This window comes from Aspergillus pseudonomiae (genome assembly GCF_009193645.1).
Source record: "Aspergillus pseudonomiae strain CBS 119388 unplaced genomic scaffold BDV37scaffold_38, whole genome shotgun sequence".
NCBI classification, from domain to species: domain Eukaryota; kingdom Fungi; phylum Ascomycota; class Eurotiomycetes; order Eurotiales; family Aspergillaceae; genus Aspergillus; species Aspergillus pseudonomiae.
In genome coordinates, this window is record NW_022476030.1 from 166,409 (window position 1) to 180,342 (window position 13,934).

At 48.2% G+C, this 13,934-nt stretch overlaps 7 protein-coding genes across 7 annotated transcripts; 5 read left to right on the forward strand and 2 right to left on the reverse strand.

Moving 5' to 3' along the window:
* The first annotated feature begins 72 nt into the window (after positions 1-72).
* BDV37DRAFT_249882 (60S ribosomal protein eL13) lies at positions 73-1,694 on the forward strand. The gene is made up of 5 exons (XM_032082131.1): positions 73-214; positions 329-362; positions 457-503; positions 603-761; positions 875-1,694. The coding sequence occupies exons 1-5, from the start codon at positions 212-214 to the stop codon at positions 1,310-1,312; spliced, it is 681 nt and encodes a 226-aa protein (XP_031940893.1). The 5' UTR covers positions 73-211; the 3' UTR covers positions 1,313-1,694.
* Positions 1,695-1,901: 207 nt separating this feature from the next.
* BDV37DRAFT_272008 (uncharacterized protein) lies at positions 1,902-3,117 on the reverse strand (the record flags this gene model as incomplete). Its single annotated transcript, XM_032084803.1, has 2 exons — positions 1,902-2,901; positions 2,951-3,117. 2 exons carry the CDS (start codon positions 3,115-3,117, stop codon positions 1,902-1,904), a joined length of 1,167 nt encoding a protein of 388 aa, XP_031940894.1.
* Positions 3,118-4,089: 972 nt separating this feature from the next.
* On the forward strand, positions 4,090-5,107 carry BDV37DRAFT_249886 (oxidoreductase-like domain-containing protein). Its single transcript, XM_032082132.1, has one exon. The coding sequence runs from the start codon at positions 4,112-4,114 to the stop codon at positions 4,922-4,924; it is 813 nt and encodes a 270-aa protein (XP_031940895.1). The 5' UTR covers positions 4,090-4,111; the 3' UTR covers positions 4,925-5,107.
* Positions 5,108-5,289: 182 nt separating this feature from the next.
* Positions 5,290-6,019, forward strand: BDV37DRAFT_249888 (uncharacterized protein; the record flags this gene model as incomplete). The annotated part of the gene is made up of 2 exons (XM_032082133.1): positions 5,290-5,491; positions 5,561-6,019. Coding segments are annotated over exons 1-2 (474 nt in total), but the record flags the coding sequence as incomplete, so codon positions are not given.
* Positions 6,020-6,137: 118 nt separating this feature from the next.
* BDV37DRAFT_133504 (P-loop containing nucleoside triphosphate hydrolase protein) lies at positions 6,138-9,200 on the forward strand. The gene is made up of 3 exons (XM_032078739.1): positions 6,138-6,198; positions 6,248-8,890; positions 8,954-9,200. The coding sequence occupies exons 2-3, from the start codon at positions 6,347-6,349 to the stop codon at positions 9,137-9,139; spliced, it is 2,730 nt and encodes a 909-aa protein (XP_031940897.1). The 5' UTR covers positions 6,138-6,198; positions 6,248-6,346; the 3' UTR covers positions 9,140-9,200.
* Positions 9,201-9,400: 200 nt separating this feature from the next.
* On the forward strand, positions 9,401-10,686 carry BDV37DRAFT_133635 (DUF3245 domain-containing protein). Its single transcript, XM_032078742.1, has 2 exons — positions 9,401-9,667; positions 9,816-10,686. The coding sequence occupies exons 1-2, from the start codon at positions 9,486-9,488 to the stop codon at positions 10,324-10,326; spliced, it is 693 nt and encodes a 230-aa protein (XP_031940898.1). The 5' UTR covers positions 9,401-9,485; the 3' UTR covers positions 10,327-10,686.
* BDV37DRAFT_133586 (HSF-type DNA-binding-domain-containing protein) lies at positions 10,686-13,317 on the reverse strand. Its single transcript, XM_032078741.1, has 6 exons — positions 12,794-13,317; positions 12,607-12,705; positions 12,480-12,547; positions 12,072-12,415; positions 11,929-11,998; positions 10,686-11,860 (listed from the first exon to the last, which is right to left on the reverse strand). Exons 1-6 carry the CDS (start codon positions 13,150-13,152, stop codon positions 11,046-11,048), a joined length of 1,755 nt encoding a protein of 584 aa, XP_031940899.1. The 5' UTR covers positions 13,153-13,317; the 3' UTR covers positions 10,686-11,045.
* Positions 13,318-13,934: the final 617 nt, after the last annotated feature.

Here is a 13,934-nt window from a genome sequence, read left to right on the forward strand (position 1 = left end):
AATGATGAAGTGAGTTATCAAGTGACAAGGTCTGGGACCCTTTCCAGATTTGGCAACCAGGGTAGGGCTTCTCGCTAAGCGAGACCGGCGCGGCTCTGCGCGGTTGGCCACACCAAAAAAAGTTCCACCCATTATTGAAGAGTCGTTTTGAGATCCGACCAGCAACCACCCACGACGACGACAATCTCGGCCTTGATCACCGTCCGTCACAATGGTGCGTTATTCTGACCCTCGCTGTCTTGAATCCTTTTGCGACTTAACAAAATGATATCGAGTCCGTTTTTTTCGTTGGGGAGGGCAAAGTTACTGATGAATTTTGGTGGTATAGGCGATCAAGCACAACAACCAGATTCAAAACCAGCGTAAGTGAACCTGAGGAAACGAGTTTTCCATATTTGGGAATAGAGGATGGCATTTTCTGTTCTGTGGAACAACGAACTGACAAATTTATTATAGACTTCCGCAAGGACTGGCAGCGTCGTGTGCGCGTGCACTTCGACCAGGTACGCAATCGAAACCATACTCGCCTAAATCACATTTCGAACGACATGTTTCGGTCTGGGGGATGATATATGGTTGACTAACTATTTACCATTTTATAGCCTGGCCGCAAGCACCGCCGTCGTGAGGCCCGTCTTGCGAAGGCCGCCGCTGTTGCTCCTCGTCCGGTTGACAAGCTGCGTCCCGTTGTGCGTTGCCCTACCGTCAAGTACAACCGCCGTGTCCGTGCCGGTCGTGGATTCACTCTCGCTGAGCTGAAGGTAAATTTGTCCCCTTTGGATATGGAGCGGGCCCCTAGTGATGGTGCTGTTCTACTTGCTGGGCTTCGAAGTTGGATGGAAGCTTACATGGGACTTGCTTCAAAACTATATAGGAAGCCGGAATCCCCAAGAAGCTCGCTTCTACCATCGGTATCGCTGTTGACCACCGCCGTGTCAACTACTCCAAGGAGTCGCTGGTCGCCAATGTTGATCGCCTCAAGGACTACAAGGCCCGCTTGATTCTCTTCCCCCGCAAGAGTGGTCAGTTCAAGAAGCTTGACTCTTCTGCTGAAGAGGTCAACGCTGCCAAGGCTGCCTTCGCCGCTGAGGGCAAGACCGAGGGCTATGCCACTCGCGCCAACGCCACCCTTCCCATCAAGAACCCTTCTGCCGAGGAGGCTGTCACTGAGATCAAGCGTGATGATCTGCCCAAGGGTGAGGAGGCTGCCTACCGCCGCTTGCGTGAGGCCCGCAGTGAGGCCCGCTACAAGGGTATCCGTGAGAAGCGTGCTAGGGCCAAGGCCGAGGAGGAGTCCGCCGCCAAGAAATAAATGTGATTCACAGTTAATGATGATCGGGTCTATTTTCAAGTCGGGGATTAGTGTACTGTGGCATGGCGTGGCGCCCCTTTTCTCAATTTACCTTTGTCCTTAAAAAACTCCGAACCTTCCGAAATGCAAATGCCCCAATTTTCACGTTCCAAAAAAAACAAAGGGTCTACTCCGAGTTAGGGTTGTATGCTAAGAAGCTGCATCTTGGTCAGTCAGATTGTGGTCGCTGGGTTCGTATCAAGCGACATCCTTGGCGATTATTTGTTGCATCACACCGATGGCTTAGTCCTCGTTTGGAGGCAGGCAACACACAAGATACTATGGAAGGGCAACCTGATGCAGGCCCCGGTAAGCTAGTTCAATGACGGAGATGAATCTATATACACTGGATTACAACCTGCGTAAACCTCTGCTTTCGTAGTCAATGTAAGTTTGTTCTCAGGTTCAGTAGAGGTTGGAAATGTGTCTAGGACGCGATCCATCTGTTGATTTACAGAGGGGCAGACGCTGTCGCTTTTAGATCAACAAGTGTTGAGATCAGCTAGTGGATTCGAAAACCAATCCAAGCCAATTCCAATGACATATGCAGTCACTTTTTTGCCTTCACTTTGAAAGCATGTTTTTCGGGCTCATCAAAGAATAAGACACCCAGAATATGTTCAGCAGCATGTACTATCGCATCTGCATTGATATCAACGTCTGTGCCTATTCGCCCGCTCTGTTTCTCGTTCAAAATTGTGTGAAATAGTCTTTTGACATCCTGTTCCACCTTGCTTCCCGACCTGCCATTCATCATGGACGGTGCAGACACACTGATCCCCGGAACCAACCTGGGCTCACCTGCCCATTCATCGATTGCTAGTTCGCATGAAAAGTAGGCTCGTAAAGACTCTCCACCTCCGGACTCGAATAGCATAGATGTACGCTCAAGGTGTGGTAGTATTTTCCGTGGATTTATACTCGAGAGAGTGGGCACATCGGGGTCTAGGAAGTCATCCAATTTATCAGTATCACTGGTTGTTCCACGACTTCTGATCAGTCCTCGATATTGTCCTTCTAGCCGCGACCATAGTTTGGCACGTGATATTGAGGCTTCCCAGTACCGTTGTATGCCCCAACATAGACCCGATACATCCAACTTCAAGAGTGGGTTCGCTAGCCTTGATTCGATCCACTGGCGCAAAGATATTGGTACTTTGTTGTCAATACCCATTGGCACCGATATGGAGAGTACAGACTGCGTTTCTGGATCCGTTTCGTAGTTGATGGCTAAGTGGAGGTGTCTAGAAGGAAAGGGCCGCGGTGTAGACAGTTCCAAGGTATGTTTCTCCAAATGCTTGTCTGGGTCCAAACCACAGTAAGTATTTGAATATGATTTGAGTTTCAATGGGGCGAATAATGTTAGATATGGCTCAGCTTGAGAAAGTGTATCGAGGGCAAAAGGATTCGGCGGAGGATGCTCCTCTGAAGTTACTGGAGAACACTTCGTAGAAAAAGGAAGCAACGTGGAGATTAAAGAAGATATAGACATATCATATGGGCCCGGCTTTTCAGGCGTTGCCCTATTGGGATCTTCACACAATATTGACCTGCCATCAGTCAGGTCAGATTTCAAATGACTGGGTATGAAATACTTACATAAGTTTGCCCATATCTAGTTCTGTATCATCGACATTGTAACTTAAGCTCTTTGACCAATTCTCCAACTCAACAATGTCATCGCTAAGTTTTTTTATCTCTGTGGCAAGTTGCATTGTCAATCGCCGCTTTTTCAGAACGGGCTCAGGAAAGAGTCCTTGAGCCATATTTGGGTCAGATTCCAGTAGGCCTTCGTCTCCTTCTCCATAATGAACATTCCTAAGCCTAGAGGGGCTCTGTTCTAGATGGTTAGTGGTCCGTCGTTTCCCCCAGTTGCCATGTTGCATAGTCGGACTACTGCTCAGTAGCCCTTTTGGACGTGCGGGGGGTCTTTCTAGGCCTAATTGCGCTGGGGTTGGGGGGAGATCAGGTTCTTCGAGCCCTTCATGCAAGTCTGCATGTGAATTGGCTTCACCCGTTGCGTTACTCAATTCAGATGCTAATTGGTCGTCCGGACTATCTGGTAGTCCACGATCCAATTTGTTCCCCTGTGTCACTATCGGAGACTTGAATGACAGGTCTGAAGGAAGGATTCTCCTCGAGACTCGCCTCGGAGGGGCTGCAAACGCTTGAAGACCACTTGATCGCCTGCTTGGTGAGTTTATGTCCAGCCTTAGGCTTGCATCTGGAACCAGTGATGGCCTAAGAGCTTTTCTATCGCGTAACCCAAGAGCTCTCGTTTCAGTTTGGGCTATAGGAATTTTTGAGCCCCTCTTCGATGAGTTGCTGGTTGCGCGCAGCAGACTCTCCGCTTGCGATTGCACTAAGCTTTCTCTCGATGGTTCTTGGTGTGATGCGCGATCAGGCGGGCGCTGTGCATTTTCATTTTCAGGTTGCGGGTTCATTGGCGACGTGTTGAGAACAGCAGCGCTACACTTGTTTCGCGCCGTCTGAGACAAGGAGAGATGTCCTAGGAACGTATAGATGTCCTATATACAATTCCAATCATTCGCAGCCACCTTGGAGGATTCGACTTTGTCAAGGATTGATACTGAAGAACGACGCGATCTGCAGACCTTGCGATAGCATACATCGCATTCTGCGAGACGCCATTCAAATGTTTGTATTGTTTGCATAATGACATAATGTCAGCCTCGGATGGCAAATAGCACTTTCCAGTGTTCTTCCCGGCAACCACCCGGCACTACAGAGTTTCTTTTCATGGGTAAAGGGCGATCAGTGTTTAAAATGACCCCCTGCTTGTCGGGTATGGGTTATTTTTTAACTATAAACCAGGCGCGCTTTCTCCCTGCATCAGCACTGTCTATCGGACGATATGCCCCGTTTCCCACTACCCGACGAGCAGCCAGCCATGCCCATACCAAGTATCAGGACACGACAGCATACTTGAACGATTCAGGACCCATTCAAGCATATCCATTATCAGGGTACTATCATGACATTCTCTCATCCCGCTCTCCTTACAGACGTCAAGCAAGTTCCTCGCGTCCTATTTCTAAAGAATTGGATGACGAGTCGTCAACATCTTCAATCGAGCCTCACTCGCCGCAGGACAAGATGTCTATTGTGTTTGGCACTCGCCTTGCTGGCCCTGGTCGCTCTTCACGGTATAACCCCGGTTCGAGACCACCAGGGTCTACATGGAAAACTATAAATGGGGTTGCGATACCACCGCGGCCAGAGGAGCCTGACAATTGCTGCATGAGTGGCTGTGTGCATTGCGTCTGGGATGATTTTCGTGATGAGATGGAAGATTGGGCGGCGAGGGTCGCGCAGGCTAAGGCCAAGGGGGCTTCGAAAGGGCCGACTGGGGATTTGCTTCACACTCCAAGGGCAGAGGTCGCGTCTGCGAGCACTAGCATGGATGACGATGGAGGTGGGAGTGAGGCAAACTGGACCATCCCCGATCAGGCAGACGACCTGTTTGCCAGCATCCCAGTTGGGATTCGAGAGTTTATGAAGACGGAGAAAAAATTGAAACAAAAACACCAACACCATGGAGAAGCGTCATGAGCGTTGGTTCATCGTTTTTATTTTATTTCTTTAATCTTGTCATGCTTCCTCGCACATCCATTGTATTGCTCGGGCTGGGGTTGCTTCTTTCATACTTACTGAGAACAATATATATAGAGAGGGGGAGAGAGGATAGATCTACATGTAAATACACACGCAATGACGCCATGAATTCACTTATAATAAAGATCGCGTAATATATTCTACTATTTGGATACACGCGCTTTAAGTGTGTAGTTTGAAGAATTGGAATCTTTAGTAGAGATGGTAGAGTGGTGATTGAATAAATTTATGCCGCGCCAAGGCCAATTAGATATATTGATGATATTTACTTTTGTAAAATTCATACCCAAAGACATAAGAATATTACTTCACTCGTCCATCTTTGCCTTGTTTTATCTTTATCTTTATCTTTTCTTTCCCCTATCCTCTCGAAAGGGACATCATATAAACCAAGTAATGGCTATATACGCCACCATTATCTCATAATCCTCCTTTCTTCATGCGGCGATCAATGCGTAATAGTACCGCACCCTCACCTGGCTTGCGGCGATGCAAAGTTATACGGTACAATGTTATCAGGCTTCTACTTTTTCTCATGACAGACAGTCAATGCTAATTACCACCCTATCATAGAGCATCAGATATTTTCCCTGCATCAAAGATGGCCATCCCAAAATACGTCTCGCTCTTTTAAACCCGACGCGACCTTCGCAACAGCGCAACATCGCAACTCGTCGCTACACTGCAGTGTTACCTAGCATCCAGACTAGAGACCGCGCTACGGAGATATGCAGGTCACTTTTAGAGCCGAAACGCCCTTTACTTCACGGTGCTCTAGTCCCTTACTGTATGATCAGGACAGGGTCAAGCACAGCGTGTGCCTTGGAAGAAACTACAAAAGCATCCGTGGAGCGGTCCACCTCACAATCGCGAAGCCAGGAAAGGGGCCCTTTAGTTGAGAATGGGCTAGCGTGCGACAACAGTGGTTTGTCTTGGAGAACACCAGACGCCAATACAGCCAGTGCTGTAGACGAATCACAAATTGTCATCGATGCTCTTCCAAGAGAGGAAGACTATAATGGGTTTGGAAAGGTGCTTTTGCGGTCACCTAAGCCCGTGCTACACTCTGATTTTGTTCAGAAGGGGCTAATAATGCTCAAATCTCGATTTGTTAGCCGTGACAAGCGCAAGTTTGATTGCACCGTAAATTGCACCCTTCAGCATACCTCTACAACTATAACCACGTCCGGAACAGGAAGCTCAAAGGTAAGGTACGATACATGATAGCTTGAATTAGCTGCTTAAGCTAATGTGTGTCAGTCTTCAGCAGAACTGCAGGCCTTGTTGGCCTTGATCTCAAGGCTCCATACAAGTGGTTTGTTGCAAGAGCTCAACGAATTACGAGAAGAACTACTATATATGAAGCTAAATATAGACGAAGATATGTTTATTGTCATGCTTAGGGCCTTGAGGGATTTAAGACGTGCCTGCAAATTTTCTACGGCAAAGTGCAGTGGAGGGCAAATAGGGAGTTCCATTTCAGCTGACCAGGAGGGCTTCAATGAGCAGAAAAAAGTAGATAACTCATTGGGCTCACCTGTTGGTAGGCTGTGGAAGCGCCAAGGAAGGTTGCCGATCAGCAGAAGGAAGGATGACATACTTGACCTTGTTGAGAAGAACACATATTCGCTCATTGTAGCAGATACTGGTTCCGGCAAATCAACACAAGTGCCCCAGATGCTGCTCGACAATGCTATGGTCAAGGACTCCGAAAGTGCATGCAAGATACTTTGCGTCCAACCTCGCAGAATAGCAGCGACTTCACTAGCGAAGCGGGTTGCGAAAGAAAGAAGGGAATCACTTGGATGCTCCGTAGGGTATCAAATTCGATTTGATTCTCGACGTCCCACAAGATTGAGCTCAATAACGTTCTGCACGGCTGGCTATCTCCTTAACATGCTGCATTCCGAGTCCTACCTGGTGTCTTTCTCCCACATCATACTCGATGAAGTTCACGAACGAGACCTTGACCTCGACTTACTCATGCTTTTTCTGAGAAACTTCGTCGATCAACGTCGTGACCTAGGGCTGCATGCGCCTAAGATTATTGTGATGAGCGCAACTCTTGATATAGGTCTTTTCGCTTCATATTTTCAAAATATCGTCAACGACGGAGGTCGCTTGCCTGCTCCACATCTTCGTATCTCCGGGCGTGCTTTCCCTGTTGGCAAACATTACCTAGATGAGGTCATCGAGTCCTTATCTAGGTTCTACCCCCCGCGAGCGCTATCATTGTTGATCGATGAACCCCAGACAGCAAGGTATTTCAGAAGGTATAACCTTCTGCCGGTGGCAGACCTCCCGAACTCTGACGAGCAAGGGATTGGTGGGGACCAGCATTCGCATGATCCGATCTTATTACAATCTTCTCGATCCGTGCTTCGAGAAGAAGATCCTTTGATGCCACTAGGCCTCATATGCGCCGTTATCTGTTATGTCTTGTCTAGTACCGAGGAAGGCTCTATCTTGGTCTTCCTTCCAGGTTTACGTCACATCATGGCCGTTGAAAGTACCATCCGAAAACATGGAAAGATGTTAGGCTGTGACTTCTCTGATGATAGCCGATACAAGATCCTGCAGCTCCATTCAAACCTTCCCGATGGTCAGAAAGAGCTTTTTAGTCCAGTTTCGCGAGCTTGTCGCCGAGTTATCTTGTCTACTGATATTGCCGAGACTTCGATAACCATTCCAGATGTGAAGTTTGTCATTGATCCCGGTAAGGTAAATCAAAAAATTCATGACCCACAGTCAAGGACAACCCGGTTTGCATGTTGTTGGATTAGTCAGTCCAGCGCTTCTCAGCGTGCAGGCAGAGCTGGCAGAGTCCAAGCAGGAGAGTACTTTGCTCTTTACACGAGGGATATGCACAATTCTTTCCGCGTCACCCGATTTCCAGGAATGATGCGGGAGGACTTACAACAGACCTCTTTGCAAGTGAAACGGGCAGTGTCGTCTGCCTCCATTCAGGACACCTTACGAGATTCCATTGAACCTCCGGACGAGACCAAGGTGGACTTAGCTATTAGTAACCTACAGCTTTTAAGAGCACTGGATGAGAAAGAGGGGCTGACACCTCTCGGAGCCCTTCTCTCAGAGTTACCCCTTGACCCTTGCCGCGCAAAGCTGATTCTGTTGGGGATAATATTTCGCTGCCTTGATCCGCTTCTCATTATAGGGGTGATTGGGGGCGACCAATCTTTGTTCTACTCATCGGCAGACCAAGAGACACGTAAGGATGTGCACAGGACTCGTGTAGAGTTTTCACAAAACACCTGGAGTGACCACCTCAGCGCGGTCAACGCATTCAAGGCGACCCGTGAGGTCTGGTATCGAGCGGGTCGTGCAGCCGCATTTAAGTTTGCAGTATCGAACCATATGCACTTCGATCGCGTCTATGAAGTGTTACAGGCTGCCCGCCATACGCTTGACATCCTAGCTAAGAAAAAAATCATCTCCTGCCGTGAACACCTGGATGAGCACTTCCAGTTCGGAGGTGCCAGCTTGAATACCAATTCATGGCGTACCCCACTTATCAAAGCTCTGCTGTTTCATGTCATGTATCCCAATCTTGCAGCTCCTTCATCAGCTTCGCGCAGGCGTTACTTTACTGAGACACATGAGATGGCACATATGTCACCCTCTTCTGTCAATTCTATGGAGCGACCGAGGAGTCTGTTCATCTTCAATTCGATAAACATGCCTTCTTCGGGAGACACGTATTTTCTAAAGCAAACTTCACATGTCACGCCGCTCGCCGCTTGCCTCCTGGGAGGGCGACTCCAAGGAAGCGGCCGCAGAATATGCATGGACTCATGGCTGGACTTCCTCGTCCAGGCCAATGAAGGGACGGGAGGCGATCGTGCAGCCAGATTATTTATTGAACTTCGAAAGACACTACAAATGGTACGTCAACCATTATACCCCTCGTGTATTGTTTGGGAACATCAACTAACACCCGATCGCTAGGCATTCGATGCTGCTTTCCATTCCTTAGGCTGCTTAGAAAACCACCAACCCACCAACGACTCTAAGTCTACCAGACCACACGACCTACTATTCGATATGATATCGGAAACCCTGATAGATATCCTTGATAGGGACATCGATCCTGTGTATTCCAAGCGCGTCAATACAGCGACACAATGGGCATAATAATGTGTATCAGTCACTACGATGTTCATGACATGTTTAGACTCGTTTACGTGGCTCTGGCTAATGTTCTTGTAATGACGGTCTACATACCACAATAGATTGTATGTATATACAAAGGATAGGATACTACTACTAGTAACCCACTGAGTTCAACGGAGGTAGAGCTTGCAAATTGTCATTAGGCGCCAAGACAGAGTAGTAGCTCCATGATTTGAAGAAATAAGTAGGCGGTGAGTATTATGCCGTGTCCTTCCGCCTCGCTATCGCCAAAAAGTTGGGTGTTGATAGATAGGACAAAGACCAAAAAGAAAAGAAGAGCAAGGACGAGGTGGGACAACCGAACATCATGTCTTTATCCAAAACGGAAACAGATGTTATACTAAACAAAGCCAATGTTGCTTTGGCACGCAGTCAGCGACTCGTCGCCTCATGGCTACCCCCGAAGACTCAGGAAGAACAAGCCAATACAAAGTCTGAAGAGGAGTTACAGCGAGAAGAGGATGAAGTTTTCACAGCTGTGCCGGAAACGTAGGTCTTTCTCTATGTTATGTTATGGAAAATCGTCTGTTCTCTCTTTTGCCCTTCTTATTGGTTTGGTTTTATTTGTTTCTATTTTGCCCCCCTCTGTGTGATGTATGACGATGTATGAATAGCGCTGATTGGATGATGGCTACAGTTTAGGTGTTGGGGCACCCCTTCCCTCCAAAGCAGCCGATGGAAGTTGGAATCGCACGGAACTTGGCTCCAACGATAAACTACGGAGACAACTTCTTGGGAAGAACTACAAGAAAATCATGTCAGAGAAGAATGCAGCCGCGGGTCGACAACTGAGCAACATGGGAAGCTCATCAGGTGCCAGCTCTGCTACGAATCAGTCCCAGACTATGGCTGGCAGAGCCTATGATGATGATGACGAGGACGAGGATGAAGGACGAACGGCCCTGGTCGGGAAGAAGGGCTCGAGGAAAAGAAAAGCGGAGTCTATTCCAAGGACTCTCGACCCCATTGTAGCTGACGACGATCGTGGAGATCAGGGTGATGACGGTGGAGATGGTGAGGATGAGGCATCGGTGAAGCGAGGAGGGACTTTATCACAACAGCCATATCGCCTAAAAGGGAGGAGGAAAGCCACGAGCTTCCTAGATGAGATTCTTACTGAGCGGTCAAGGAAAAGGAAGAAGAAATAGATTCGTCTCCTATTCAGGCTTTCATGGTTGTGGGTTGGATTTCAATATACCCCCCGTATATCTGCTTGAGATACTTTGACGATAACTATACAATACACAACGATAGAGTTATATACACACTTAAAACCTAACATAACCGCTTACTTCCCTGATCTGAAAGGACCGGCCCCACTGTTAGATCTACGTATACACTCGAGTATAAGCACCTAGATATCAACATTCATTCTCGGTTCTAAAGAATACCCAAGAACTTTTTGGCCCTACCAACTCGAGGGTGTGTCATATACGGCAAATGAAGCCTGGGATGTTGGCATCAGCAACGCAGCCATAGTATGTCACATGCTAACATCCACCAATGATGTTATACAGATATCTATACTGGCGGAAGAGGAATACGCGCCTCCCTAAGCTTGAGTAAGAATAATTGGGACCTCCGTAGTCCCAATCAAGTCAGATCGCCAAAGGATTGTGTGATTGTCGATTCACCAAGGTTTAGACAATTAGAAGAATCCAGATAGTATGACGAAAATCCCAGGATATGCAGTACTAAAAGTTTAGCTTTGCGCTTGTCTCTTTGTTTCCAGAATGTACGCCACACGGCAAGGTCGAAGCTGAGCGAGTAACTGATCCCTGGTGTTATTGTCGTCAAAGGCCAAAGACCCTAACAGATGTATCGTTTAGCGCGAAGAGCACAGCTCAAGAATGTAACCGATGTTCATCTACTCCAGACGCTTTCGTTTTCGATCCTCGATCGTGGCATGCTGATCCTCGTCGGGTCTTTCGGCGGTATCCGCCGGATTTAGCAATGAATGAACATTGCTAGCCATGCTTGACCGTCTTGTTGCAGGCAAAGAGGTGTCATGCCGAGGAAATCTCGGACCCAATGTCCAACCATTATCGGTGGTAGGTCCGGGGGTTGTTTGATCGGGATTCAAGGGAGGGGTAGCGTGACGCGAGGTATCCTGCAGACGTCGCGGTGCTCCCATCTCATACTGTGCCAGAACTTCTCGAACCTGCTGGTCACTTGAATTTGGGGTTCGATGTGGTGAGGGAGACCAGGGAGCTGTTGCTGTACCAGTCTGATGAGCAGACTGGAATGGGGACACGCCAGGGGGCGGCCAGCCATGTTGCCGAATGTCTGCGGATGTATGCCGACGAGCCAAGTTTGGGCCCGGTGGGGAAGAGACGGATGAAAGTGGATGCGGCATGGGCTGTTGTGGGGGAATGACTGTCGGGACCTGCGGGCGGCCGTAAGTTGGGGAGGAATTTGCCGCGCCAATTGAGCCATATCTACGAGGCGATACAGCTAGATGTGAAGGAACAGGTGGTCGTATCATGTTAGGTCTGGTCGTATCCATCACCGAAGGCCGACGACTGTCTTCCTGTGGCATTTGGCGCGGGGATAGAGGTGGGCCTGGATCAACCGATACAGTTGGTACATAGGGCTGTCGAATAGAGAGGTAGGGATCAGGGGGGTGCTCGAGGGCTCGCACGCTGTCGAGATGTTTCTCCAGTTCTGCCTGCATACTGGATACTAGAGATTGTTAAGAACCATTTGAAATCCCAGCAATTTGTTTATAGGTATGATGTACTACTACTCACCATCTCTGTACAGGAGACCTTCACGATCTGGAATCATACCTTGCAGAAAGCGCGAGATCGAATGTGTCCACTGAAAGCGTAAATAATCAATGATATTTTCATTTCATGTTAAGTTGTGAAGATATAAAAGGCGTGAAACTTACATGATAGCACCTGCTCAAGCTCTCGGCCATGGCTAGACATCTTGCATTGAGTGCCGCATTGCCTTCTTCGGCGCGACCCAGGCGGTTGTGCATGTCGTACAATGTATGCTCCAGATTCATCAGGCGAGCTTCAGTGGCATCAGGGACCGGTTCGGCTGGTGTGCCAGGTTGGGAGGCAGCGGCTTTGTGGCCCGGAAACGAGTCGCGATGGATCAACGCATGTCGAGACGCTCGCCTTTTGATCTCCCGTAACCCAATCAGATCACCACGCTTGAAGTTGCCATTCCCGTGTTTAAACTCCCAAAGTGCTGAGTCTGGAGATCCAGTATGGAACACATCGCTTACTAAGGCGTTCCATATGAGCAACAGACAAGAGACAAAACTCATTAGCCAAGAGGGTAGGCATACCTTTATGAAAGCCATACATGTTCAGTTGCCTTACGAACGACGAGATATTGGTATGTTTGAAGTATTGACTAGTAATTAATTAGCTATAACTCAACTGATGTAGGGTCTGGCAGAAGCGAAGACGAACGCAAGGACTTTAGAAAATTCGGAAGTAGGCGACATGACGAAGCTGTCATTAGTGTTGGACCATGAGATTAGATGTTGGATACTTGGGTCCTCTAGCATACTGCCGGGTACTATTAGCATGAATTCAATTGAGAGCATCTCTAATAATGTATTTCACGCAATCACAGGTCACAATTTGCGAGACGTACTTATACAGCTTATGAATAAAGGCAGTTTGCACAACCTTGGGCTGCTGGGCTGCAGCCGCAGCTCCGATGGCCTGGCTGGGCGCTGCATGATTGTGCACATGCCCAGGCTCAGTAGAACCATTGGAAGTGGCTATAGTGTTTCCGCCCGCTCGATCATTGTCGGAATTGTTGTGGACCGAGGGCCCAGCGCCCGTTGCCGCTGCTGAAGCAGGCGGAGTGACCTCCATAGGATCACCCATCGGTTGACCGGAAGATGGAACGGAGGAAGAGAGGAGAGGAAGCTTTCGTGTCCTGCCTGGCGCATCTGTAGCGCCAGAAACTACGGTATTTCTAGACGGGGGGTCGGCGAGACCGCTCATCTCGCGAGGCGGAACAGGGGAAGAGGGCTCCGGCCAAGGGCCGCAGCAGCGAAACGTGAAACAGGATCGCGACTATTTCTGCGAAAAGCGGAATGGTGTGCCGATAGACAGCGGCGTAAATGTTGGCCGGAGGGTGAAATTTGTCGGCTGATAGTCACTCGTAGACGACAGGTGAGCGTGGGAAGGCTGATGGTTATCACGGAGTCTGGGCCAAGAAGGCGTTGATCAACACTTAGAGGGTCTCCGCTTCCCGAGTCATTGCGAGTTTGTCCTTTGATCTATTGGTGTCAATGGTGGAAAGTTTCTGGTATCCCAACACCTGATTGTGAAATGTCTCTCTCCCTTTTCCCCCTTTTTTTTAGGAAGAAAAAAAAAATAAAAATAAAAAAAAAGAGGAAATTAAATGAAATAAAAAAGAAAATAAAAGGGAAAAGGAAAACCTCTTTCCTGCGATTTGATTGGTTGATTTCGTTTGGTTTGGTTTCTTTTCTTCCTCCTCCCTCCTTTAAGTTTCGTTTTCTGTCAACCAGAGATCAGAGGTTTGGGTCGAGCTCTGCGATGAACAAAAAAGGGATGGAAAATTCGACCGTAAAGATGTGGTAAGAACTTCGCGGCAATATGGATCTGCAGGGAACAGCTAGTTGAATAGCTTCTTTTTTTTCCCTCATAGGCGGGATTTTGTCCTCGGCGGAAAATGGCCAAACGGAGGCGCGAGATGCCGATTGATTTTCTTCGTTCCTTTGTCGAGATTGCAAATCAATACTATCAAATATATATTATTG